At 35.4% G+C, this 12516-nt stretch overlaps 1 protein-coding gene across 6 annotated transcripts in view; it reads right to left on the bottom strand.

Moving 5' to 3' along the window:
• Positions 1-1887: 1887 nt before the first annotated feature.
• LOC123531451 (rap guanine nucleotide exchange factor 4-like) overlaps positions 1888-12516 on the bottom strand; it is a 162993-nt gene continuing 152364 nt past the window's right edge. For all 6 annotated transcript variants that reach the window (XM_053517422.1, XM_053517423.1, XM_053517421.1 and 3 more), the window contains 12 exons: positions 11724-11874; positions 11001-11095; positions 10641-10762; positions 9732-9878; positions 7824-7921; positions 7135-7260; positions 6519-6697; positions 5577-5667; positions 4485-4623; positions 3551-3615; positions 2566-2620; positions 1888-2012 (listed from right to left, as the gene is read on the bottom strand). In XM_053517422.1, coding sequence (XP_053373397.1) covers positions 1888-2012; positions 2566-2620; positions 3551-3615; positions 4485-4623; positions 5577-5667; positions 6519-6697; positions 7135-7260; positions 7824-7921; positions 9732-9878; positions 10641-10762; positions 11001-11095; positions 11724-11874 — 1393 coding nt within the window. The remainder of the gene's footprint in view (positions 2013-2565; positions 2621-3550; positions 3616-4484; positions 4624-5576; positions 5668-6518; positions 6698-7134; positions 7261-7823; positions 7922-9731; positions 9879-10640; positions 10763-11000; positions 11096-11723; positions 11875-12516) is intronic.

Genomic DNA, 12516 nt, shown 5'->3' with positions numbered 1-12516 from the left:
AAGGTTTTTCTATTTTTGACCTACTGACCTAGTTTTTGACCGCACTGACCCAGTTTCGAACTTGACCTAGATATCATCAAGTGAATCATTCTCACACATTTTCATGAAGATCTCATGAAAAATATGGCCTCTAGAGAGGTCACAAGGTTTTTCTATTTTTAGACCTACTGACCTAGTTTTTGACCCCACGTGACCCAGTTTCGAACCTGACCTAGATATCATCAAGGTGAACATTCTGACCAATATTCATGAAGATCTATGAAAATATGGCCTCTAGAGAGGTCACAAGGTTTTTCTATTTTAGACCTACTGACCTAGTTTTTGAACCACGTGACCCAGTTTCGAACTTGACCTAGATATCATCAAGGTGAACATTCTGACCAATTTCATGAAGATCCCATTGAAAAATATGGCCTCTAGAGATGGTCACAAGGTTTTCAATTAAGACGACTGACCAGTTTTACGACGCCAGTGGACCCAGGTTCGAACTTGACCTGATCTCAGCGCGTCAAACCATTCTGACACTTTTCGAAGGATCCATTGAAAATAAGGCTTCTAAGAGGCCACAAGTTTTACTTATTTTAGCTACGACTAGATTTTATCCACATACCCAGTATTCGAACTTGCCTGATATCATGGAGAGATTCTCTGACCAACATTCATGAGGATCAATGAAAATAGGCTCTAGAGAGGCCAAGTTTATTTCCTTTTTTCAGATTGACTGACAGTTTTACCCAGTGACCCAGTTTCGAACTGACCTAGATATCATCAGTGAAATTCTGACAATATTCATAAGACCATTGAGTAAAAATGGCTTACGAGATACAAAAGTTTTAAATTTTAGACCTAATGACCTGTTTTGACCCACCTGACCCTTTCGACTTGACCTAGATTCATACTGAGGTGAAATTTACAATATATCATGAAGAGTCTCATGAAAATATGGGCTCAGAGAGGGTCACATGAGTTTTATCTATTTTTAGATCCTATGACCTAGTTTTGACCCGTAAAACCATTTCGAAATTGGATCCAGATATCATCAGGTGAACTTCGACTAATTTTATGAGATTTGTGAAATATATGGCCTATAGAGAAGTCACAAGGTTTTATTTTTAGACCTACTGGACAGTTTTTGATGCACGTGACCAGTTTCGAACTTGACCTAGATAATCCAGGTGACATTCTGACCAATCTTTACATAAAGATCCCATGAAAAACTGTTCTCAAGGGTACAACCAAAATTTAGCGGACCCGAAGCACCACGCTACGCACGACGGACGGACTAAACTGACAGGAACAGACCGTCGCGATCACAAAGTCACATTGTCATGTTGTGACAGTGTGAGCTAAAATGAATGTACGAGTTTCAAACCACATATATGTAACTATATTTTATCACAAGGAGTGTACTAATCCATTAATATTCAACCTTTGCTGTTTTCATGAGTAGTTTCTCTCATCCAACATTACATGTTGTAACCAAAGAAATGTGCAGATGAGACAGATGTTAATTTTGCCTTGTTCCAAATGATGCGAGTTGTGATGAAGTTTTCCAAGATAACATCTATGTATAAGTTCATGGTAATGATTATGGTTCAAACGAGATTGAGTGAAAGGAAGGTTTCACCGAGATAACAGCTACTAGTATTAAAGTTTAACAACAAATGGTGTGATGGATCTTAGCTTCTATTCAAAGTCTGGAGTTGTATGTAAATTCACAAAGATCGAAGAGTCTCACTGCAATGTTTAATTATGTAATTTTAAGTAATGCGTCATAGATTTTATGGTAATTTTTAAATTCCAATTAATAGGGAGTTGGTAAAAAGATTTCTAGAGAGTAGTTACGAGTCACAAACAACACGTATGTAATGCTTCACAATAATTATTTTATGTTTCTTGCTCTAATTTGTATTGAAGTTTGAGTAAGTAATCGCTTTGATTGTCAATCACCTTCAGGCTGCGTATATACTCTGATGTGTCTGAGGATTTTAATGTTCCAGGAGCTTCAACTTCTGAAAAATCCAAAATATACATTTAAGTATCAATCCAATAACAACTGATTTCAAACAGATAAACAAATCCTAATTTTGATCATTATCAGATCCCAAATCACTCGTCTTTCTAAGGAGTGACATAAAATTCTTGATATGAAAAAATAGTGCTTCTAAAGTATAATATTGTATGAGTTATGATCACTGCTTGGGCTTGTTTAGCACAATACTGTACGAGGTTTGGTCACAACTCTAGACTTCATAGTATAGTATTGTATGAATTTTTCATCAACACTCGGGACTTATTTAGTATCATGTTGTGCAAGTATTTACTTTGCTAGTTTTCTGAGTTTTTGTTTCTTTGGGTTTTTGAATCTTAATTTTATAACCTCAAAAGCCTGGAAAAAAAAACAAGTTACAAAACTCAGTTTGGAGACCAGTCTTAAAATCTCAAGAATCTGACTGGTTCTTCCTGAGCACAATTTTCAAAATGTCCAATAAAGTCAGGTTGTATTCTTTAACTGGTCTCAAAACTGATATTATAACCTAGAAGCTTGAAAATAAATCAGCTCACCTAGTCTTGCACTTCTACAGAATCTCACAGTCTTCAGCGTCTGAGCTATCATATGCTGAAAATATAACCATTATAAATCACACAATGTCATCATCATCTTGCAATGTGGCACACTTTTTTAATATTTTAAGAATGCTTAAGGATTGTATTAAAAGTAGGTATATTTATTTAGGATATTGTCTGACTATATGAATGCAGTGGGAGTATATACATATTTCTGTGCGTCAGTATGACTCGTATCTACAAAAAAAAATTTATGCTTCCATATTAATCAAGTTTATTTCAATACTTTTCAGTTCATTCTAATTTCTCAATTTGAAAGTTGTCTTTGCATTATAAGAATTCGCATATTGTACCTGCTTATACTTCTTTAAATAATCCTCAATACTATTGTTATCATTAAGTATCACTAAAAACATCCTAGAAGCATTGTTCACAAATATTATCAAAATTAAACTATTGTGAATACTGTTCAGTCTACTGTCTTATATGAGCCGTGCCATGAGAAAACCAACATAGTGGGTTTGCGACCAGCCTGTGCATCCGCGCAGTCTGGTCAGGATCCATGCTGTTCGCTTTTAAAGCCTACTACAATTAGAGGAACCGTTAGCGAACAGCATGGATCCTGACCAGACTGCGCGGATGCGCAGGCTGGTTTGGATCTATGCTGGTCGCAAAGCCACTATGTTGGTTTTCCCATGGCGCGGCTCAAATAAATATTGCATTCCTGAGAGGAGGATACGAAAATGTTCTACTTAATAATATGATTACAGTACCAACCGAGGTGAGAGAGAATACCACACAGTTATCATATTCAATCTGCGATATGGAAATAAAATATCACTTGCAGAGAACCAAAATACAAATGTTGCTTATGTATTACATAAATAAACTTATTGGAAAATATGATACAATATTCAAATCAACAGTGAATTTGAATTAAACATAATTATATGTATGGTAAAATACTGAGAGATAGAATTACCATTTTTTCAAAGTTAACCAATCCATCAAAGTATGTCTTGTTTCCTTCATGTGTAAATGTCATATCTGAAAATATACAATTAACTCTCAATGCATCAAATTCTTTTACAATTAAAGTGGTTTGGAGACTTTTGACTAAAACTGTGGACCAGTATGGCAGATGCATCAAGACATTATTTCAATGTGGCCTCCATGGCCGAGTGGTTAAGGCCGCTGATTTTAAACCACTTGCCCCTCATCGATGTGTGTTCGAGCCTCACTCAGGGCATTGAATTCTTCATGTGAGGAAGCCATCCAGCTGGCTAACGGAAGGTCGGTGGTTCTATTCAGGTGCCCACTCGTGATGAAATAATGCACAGAGGGGCACCAGGGGTCTTCTGCAACCATCAAAGCTGGAATGTCGCCATATGACATATGATTGTGTCGGTGCAACATTAAACTCAACAAAAATTAATCACTAAAACCACTGACAACTGCAATATAGCTAAATGATAAAGGTAATTTAATGTAAGTTCTGTTTATCATCACATATTATCAAAAGACAACACAAGACATAAAAGCTCTCGAGTGACAAACATGGTATCTAAGTGGATTAACTTTACCTCCCAGTACAACCCTTTAAATATGGAGTGCCAATCAAATGAGCTACCAGTACCAGTTTTCATGTCCTTGGTATGTCACCACCATGAAATGAATCCCTAACCTCCGACACTCTAAACACTGAGCTAATGAGGTGGTAAAGTTTCCTCACACTTAACCATTTTATAAACTGAAGGTGTTTTGAAATCCATAGCGAAGCAAAAGAGGCAAGTATTTAAAAATGTCATCATTCAGTCCAATTAACTGTATTTAATAAACTTAAAATATCTAATTAACTTTCCACAAGAAGGTGGATGAATGATAATAAAAGAAACTCGAGAAGAAATCCAATTCACCTTTCATGAGAAGAGGCATAAATGGTATAATAGGTGGTAGCATTTTTGCAACTGACAGTCTGTATACACGGTGATTTCTTGAGGGATCCATGAGGGTCTCGAAGTCTGCAAACATCTTTTTGAACTTGCTAGGCAGTTTCTGAAAATATTTTAAGATAGACATACTAGATACTGTACAATAGTTTGTGTTATGTTGAAGGACCTAACAGTTACATATATTCACAAATTCTGTGGTTAGGTCAATCTGTAAGATTATGTCCCAACAAACACATTTATTTCCATATACACACATAGTAAAAATTAGAAAAACACAAATATGAGTTCCCGTGACATAACCAATTGGGCTTAATCTAAAACTTTTATAATAATGCAAGTAAATGCGGAGGAAAATAGAAAAAGCAAACAAGACACAGGTTCAAACATGAAAACAAATTCTGTTTAAAGATAAACAAGAGTGCAAGAATGTCACAATATACGCCCGTCACAGCAAATTTCTTTACTCTAGCACCTGTATTTGCAAATGGAATTTTAATTTTGTAGTTGTTTAGTAATAACTAAGTGTTTTGTTTTTCTAAGTCCACAAAAAAACTCCTTACCAGGTAGAGATACCTTAAAATACACCTAAAATTGGAAAGTAACATCTATGTTGTACCACAGAAAAGTGGTCTTGGTTTTTCCCTACGGTCAATTATAAAAAAGTTACAATATAAGTTATTTATAGTAACAACTAAGGGAAGTTAATCTTAAAAAAAAAAAAAAAAAAAAAAAAAAAATCCCCAGGGGCGTTCCCATAATACGTCCCGTTTTTCAAAAGGGCGTATAAAAAAATATTCAATTTCTAACATTTTGGCAGGATTTCTTTGTTACTCAAAGATGTATGAACCAGGTCCAGGTTATAAATTTGAAGTATGAGGACCAGTCTCATCTGAATGGTTTCAGAGAAAAAATTTACAACTGACCAATAGTAAGGTTGCGTTTTCATACTGGTCTCAACACTCAAATTTTATAACCTTTGAGCCAGTTGTTTCAAACTGGTGCAACCACACATGATCAAAAGCCAAAAAAGTTTCTCCACTAAAAAGCAAGAATTACCTCCCATGTCTGTGACAATCTACTGACTGCAATGTTGCTCAGTCCCATCACAATTGCGAAGAAACTATTCAAATTTCTGAACTCTTTACAGCTGGAAAAAACAGTAACAGAATATATAATATTATTCTATCTTGATTGATCTCAGGGTATCTAACCAATCTGGCATTTCCATTACACAGAGAAAGATCACTTGATTCAGCTCACATTTTTACTTCTAATTTTCTTATTACTTGTGGATTTCAATAGATGAAAAGCACTGCAGACAAAACACGAGTAATTTCTACCACATAAAGCATCTGCATCACTTTTTTAATTCTACCTCAGACACTTCACCCAAATCCCAGTATGCATATAACCTATATATTGGTGTCTGAAAAAAATAATACATTTAGGTGAAGAGTTTGCTGAACTGAAGATTTTATTTATTATTACATATATTACTTTGCTTAATGAATACAGCCTAACTTGTTATGTAAAGCACGAGAGCGTAAATCGAGTGGTCACCAGTTTGATCCCTGTGTGTGGTGTATTGTCTCTATGGTGATTTTATCGGAAATGATGTACCTGAAAAACATCAGACCTCTACCTCTGATTCATGGGCGGTGGTTGTCCGCTACTTGCAAAGAATAAGTCAGTTAACTGAACATATTCCGTGGTCCATGATCAAGTTTCCAGGTCTTTCTCTTACCCCAGTCACACATATGACGCGGATAGCTACGTTTAGCTACAAATAGATACGTAGTAAGCCATATCATTCTGTACCTGAGCCATACGGATTGGTATGGATTGATACGGATAACTACTTTAAGGTAGGGCTCGGGTACGGATCGATACGGATTACTACGTTTATATCCGTGGCTCGACGTAGCTATCCGTGCCGTATGTGTGACTGGGGTATTACATAATTGAAATACTGCTAGTTTACCCATCAAATAAACTTACTGAGCAGCTAGTTTAATGAATTTCCTCAGCAATGAAACACGTTTACTGAGGTTGTTTGTAAGCACCATCTCTGTGACGATCCAAAACTGAATCTCATTGAAGCGACGTAGAAACAAATCTAGATTGGCCGTGATCTTCCCAAACTTGTAGCGACCAAAAACTTGATATATCAGCTCATACTGAAAACAGAACGGCAATTAATACAGAAATAAATGTTAATAATGGTGTAAAGCAACATTTTCATTGAAAAGAACACTTGCGTGACCAGAGGCATGTTTAATGTTCATAATTTTGTTAACCTAGGTAAGCAGGTAATGGAATTCTTTTGACAAAAATGGTATTTATAAGGAATATCATTTCATAGGTATATACAATCATACTGTGGTCTTTCTTTTTACTGTAAGATAAACTTTGCAATAATATGCCACTTTAGAAATGGTCTTTATAATAATCATGGCCCACTTAAAACAGACTTCTTTTAATCACTCTACCAGATGGTTTAAACAGTGGAACTTTACCATGATAATGTTTTAATCAGTTACTGTTGCCTTTCAGACAGATACAGATCAAACTAAACAAAAGACCTAACAATGATAAAAACCAGGGTAAACATCACCTCCTGCACACATGTGAACAGTTCCCAGTCATACAGTGTCATATGATAGGCCATCTCTCTAGAACTGAACATCTCTATGGAGGCAAACGATCCTTCTGAAGGACCCTCTTGTTCTGGTAGTGGTGTCTGAAAAATCATAGCAAAACTATAACAAATTTCTGATGATTTTGGTTTAAAAGACCATCATAAATCTATGACAAACTTCAAATGATTTAGGTTTGTTGCAAAACTATGATGTATTCAAGATGAATTTAGTCTTAAAGACACGTCGCAAAACTGTGACAAATTCCAGATGATTTTGGTCTGAAAGACGTTCACAAAACTATTTCAAATGATTTTGGAAGACCACCGCCAAATCATGAGAAGTTTCCAATGATTTATTTCATTTTAATTGGAAGCTTTTGAAATTAGCAATCAAATTTGTTAGAAAATTAATGATTGTGAGAGACTCATTTCATGGATTTTGTGACAGCATCCATTATTCAAAGCAGATGAAATTCTCTTTAGCATTAAATTCTAAACAACACAATCATGTCTGTGCTAAAGGAAGCTTTTGCTCAAAACAAAATTTTGTACTAACAAAATTATAGCATTTTGTCATATTCTGATCCAAACTAAATGTAACAATAAATCTTATGCCAGTGAAACCAAAATGATTAAACTGTATTTTGAACTGACTAAAATCTTACCAGTGCATCTAGATGTTCTTTTGGTGTAACAAAAAGCTGGCCATTGATACTGAGCCCTGTAGTTACACACAAATCATTCTCTTTGAAGATCAGTCTCTCTGTAAATAAGAAGTATGTATTTTAACAGATAATAAAATAGCTGAAGAAATGGAAGTCTCTGACTAGTGTTACAGTATAATTTTGGTGGCATACAGATATACAGAAACAAAAAAAAATTAAAACTTTTTTTCCTGTTTGGTTTTTAACTGAGAAACTAAATTCTATGTATTACATCCTTTGTATGTCTTGCGAATAAAATAGAAAGAAGAAAAAGTCCCATTTTCAACATTAATGTGAATAATATGCAAATATTCTTCATTTAACTCAATCACTAAAGCATGATCAGAATGGTGTTCCAAGGCCTTGTCTGGCTGCACATTTTGCGATATTTGGCACCTAATTAGGTACTACTGGCATACCACAGGGTTAGCCTTATGGTATAAACATGTTTGTACGGTAATCACTTTTCAAGGACAAATTTTGATTTTTTGTGGAAGTGTTGTGTGGTTTTAGACTTGATTCCCAACAAGAACACATTTTAACCTTTAGCCTGCTGGTGGGAAGTGATTTTGCCTCTGCAACCAGTACAGACCAAGGTAAGTCTACACGTCCTTTTGAATAATAAATGGTACTGCCCAAATTGAATGATGGACCCGAGTCCATTTTAGAAATTTAGCAGGGTAAAAGTTAATGTGCAAATGACTCAACAGAGCATTGGAATGGTGTACTTAGCCCCCCAAAGTTCCAGTCCCAGTCTGCCTACATATTATCCCCCTTCCCTGACATACTGTAGAAAGGGTAAATTTTGTGCAGATTTTATTTAGCACTGTCATTGTTATTAGCTCCTTATATCCTGGTGTTAAGAATTCATAAAACAAGAGTGTTTTTGTTTTACGGAATGAACGATGCAAATTAATAGTCATATATTCTGACCTTGTGATTGGCAATAAAATTTATTCGTGAATATTGGCAAAAATAAAACCACTGGAAATATTACCAATTTATGGTACTGAATGAAGATGATTACCGTACATACCCATGTATATATAATGCGCACCCGTGTATAATGTGCACCCCTGATTTTGGCCCAAAATCCTGGGAAAAAAACATTTGTCAATTTTGAGGTGGATGGAAAACCAAAGTAGAGTTTACATTGACACAGGTCATAAATTTTATTTCTGCGGCGGAGAGCAGCATCAGTCTTGCGGTACTATCGATTTTTGTTTTCTCGGAAATAAAACCAGTAAAATATTGTTTTATTTGTTGTTTTACCTTTTTAATTAACTATTCTGAATAAATAAACAGCAGCTGATTCAATATTTCGGAATGGCATCTTTCAAAATGACATGAGCTTCTCAATTCAAACCAATAACAAAAGGTGTGATAGTCTTTTTGTCACAATCAAATAGCCAGTAATTACCGGCAATTAACGTGTCAATTATGTTGTTCACAGTTTGATCTCGGTTAAAGATAATTCTTGATCTTTAATTAGTATCATAATTTTTGTTATTTATTAACATTTCTTTCATCAAAATACTTTTAAATTTATATGAAATTAATTTTGTTTGAAAGAAAAATAAACCATTCGATCTTTTACAGAACATAACGGCAATCTTAGATTTTAGCGGTGACAGTAAGCGCAGGGAGTAGTTTCCCTTTACCAAAATGGCAAACATAGGTAACAAACTTGTTTTGAAGTTGGAAAATTGTCTATACCTGTGTATTATGCGCACCCACGATTCGGGGGTGGTCCCGGGGGTCAAAAAACTGTGCAATATACATGGGTATCTACGGTACTAAGTAAAAGAAATGAAAATGCAAAAATTACTATCTACTATAACTATAGTAAGTTCTAAAGAAGAGAGTTACCTCCAGTGGATTTCACCTCACAGAGAATGAGGTCATCACCAAGTCCAAGCTTTTCCTTGGTTGACAGTAACAATTGTTCCACCTTGGTGTCCATTGGTAATTTGAGTGTGCTGTAGGTATGGTCGGCACAATACACTTTGAAAATTGCTGAAAAATATGGACAAATACAGAATAAAGTTCATTATTACGCTGTGCAACATACAAATTGGACCATGCAAAAGTGCATGTTCTGCAGTAAGATATTTTTCTCATTTAAAATTTGAATTTATTTGAAGCAGAAGATTTATTAACACAAAGTCATATATTTCTTCCTTTAACCAGTCTCCTATGAAGTTTTCTCCCCTTTACAGTAAAGAGAACTTTTCAACCACAAACTTTTTTTGTCAAAAGTTTGACAAAAATCAGTCTTTTTCTTTATCATAATTTGAGCCGTGCCATGAGAAAACCAGCATAGTGGCTTTGCGACCAGCATGGATCCAGACCAGCCTGCGCATCCGCGCAGTCTGGTCAGGATCCATGCTGTTCGCTAATGGTTTCTCTAATTGCAATGCGCAGGCTGGTCTGGATCCATGCTGGTCGCAAACCCACTATGTTGGTTTTCTCATGGCGCGGCTCATTTGATACTGGGTTTGAGTCACTGAAATTGTTCCGATTTAGGCTGATGTGGGTGATATGAAAAAATAAATTGAAAGTAAGACATTTATATGTGAATGTCTTGGTAACAAGCTAGTGACTTTCATGGTTACATGATATTTGCAATGGCACTGAATAATGCAATACTAGGGAAGATAATTACTGATGGGTGTTTGATATAAAACATTTAACAGTAAGTCTTATTTAAACTTCAAAAACTTGTAGTACCGAAGTTATAACATCAGCAAAATGAACAATGTTCAGATTCCAACTTACTTTCATCTGATGGGCACCTTGGTTTTCTCTTCCTGGGGATATCCTGACAGCATTCTTTTGAATGTTTTCTCGAGAAGGTGAATGATCCCGACATTCTTTTCTTCATTTTGCTGCTCGGGGATCTTAAACAGAATTTTACTTAAAATGAAATCATTCCAGAATTTACTTGCTGAATAATTTTTGTTCAGAATTAAGAATTGTTAGGAATGAATGAAAAATCTAAGTTTCATTTTCCACAGTACGGAACATTAAAAAAATGTAATGTTAGAAAATTAAGAATTAGGTCTAGGCTTGTTAGCATAGCAAATATTGTGAAATGTAAACAATTTACGAGAGACAATATTAAATTTCCGTACATACCCGAAGTGTGTACTGAGAATGGTTTCTAGGTTTACAATGTCATCCTTCAAGCTCGGGTAATCCTCAAGGTCATCCTGCACACAGCTTTGTAACTCCTGGAAATAAAATAAAAGTTTAGGGGTATTTTTATTATAGAGTTATAAGTCACACCCACATAATTCAGGCCATAGAAACTATAAAGCTTTAACCTTTAGCCTGCTGGCGGCAAGTGATTCTGCCTTTGTGACCAAAACAGACCAAGATCAGCCTGCACATCCATGCAGTCTGATCATGGTCTGCACTGTTCGCCATTCAGTCAGTATCTTTTTGGTAAGCACCCCTTTTAACGTTTAATGGTACTGTCCAAATTGAATGATTGAAAAGTTCATTATAGAAATTTAGCAGGGTAAGGGTTAATAGGGTAGGATTTGTTCGTTTTTGGGTATAGCACCGTTTCCAAAAGTATTTCAGTTATCTAAAGGCAGACACAGTTAGCAGTACTAACTTTTCTCTGCAAATATCTACAAACATTCCCACATGAATCAGAGGTGAAGGATGTAATAATTTCAGACACAATGTCTTTTATTTATCAACATGAAGAACATTTGACTCAATGATCCAAAGAAAATGTACAGCGAGAATTATCATTAAAATTTACAAAGAGTTTCATATTTATATAAACATACAGACATATAAAACTCTTTGTTCCCCTCCCATTTAATATATACTAGCACTTTATTTTACCTCCAGAAAAGCGTTGATAGTGTGGTCCTCTTTGAAGGCAACCCCGACGATATTGGCCCATTCTTGTACAAAATGTAACACACATTTTTTATGGTTCAACATAAACTCAAAACCCTCTTGTTCTGTAGTGTCTGCAGTTGATGAATGATAGGTAACTACAAGTCAAGGATTGTAAATTTGTATTTTATAGTCTGTTTTAAATTTTTGTAAATCTGTATTTATAGTCTGTTTTAGATTTCACTACTTATGTACTGATTAATCCTAACTACAGGAACAATACTACTAAATAGGTATTCAAGCAGCACTTCCGGCCTAGTCGGATAATGGCGCAAAGAATCTGAACCAATTTCCAAGTTCAAAAAGGGTCATAATTAAACCAAAATACTTGACAGATTATGTACTCTTGCCTACAGGTAGAGACTGTTATAACAAACAAGTGTTCAAAGTTTCAAAGCCACATGTCAAATAGTTTTCACAAAACATGGGACTTGTATGAAATCTGAAGACCAAACAGGGCCACAATCCTGGATTCCAGCCAAAATACTTGACAGAGTTATGTACTCTTGCCTACAGGTAGAGACTGTTATCATAAACTAGAGCTGTCACAGGAGTTATGAATAATACCTCCACAATACAGACTTGTCACAGAAGTAAGCCAATGTCAAAGTCGAACCTCAAAATCAATACCAACCTTCCTATCAACTTTCCTGATCATAGGCCCAAGTGTTCTCAAGTTATCATCCGGAAAAAGGTTTAACTGTTCGGGTCACTGTGACCCTGACCTTTGACCTAC

Source organism: Mercenaria mercenaria, chromosome 11 (assembly GCF_021730395.1).
Source record: "Mercenaria mercenaria strain notata chromosome 11, MADL_Memer_1, whole genome shotgun sequence".
NCBI lineage: Eukaryota > Metazoa > Mollusca > Bivalvia > Venerida > Veneridae > Mercenaria > Mercenaria mercenaria.
The sequence above is the reverse complement of the archived record's forward strand: the minus strand, read 5'-3'. Positions and strand labels throughout refer to the sequence as shown.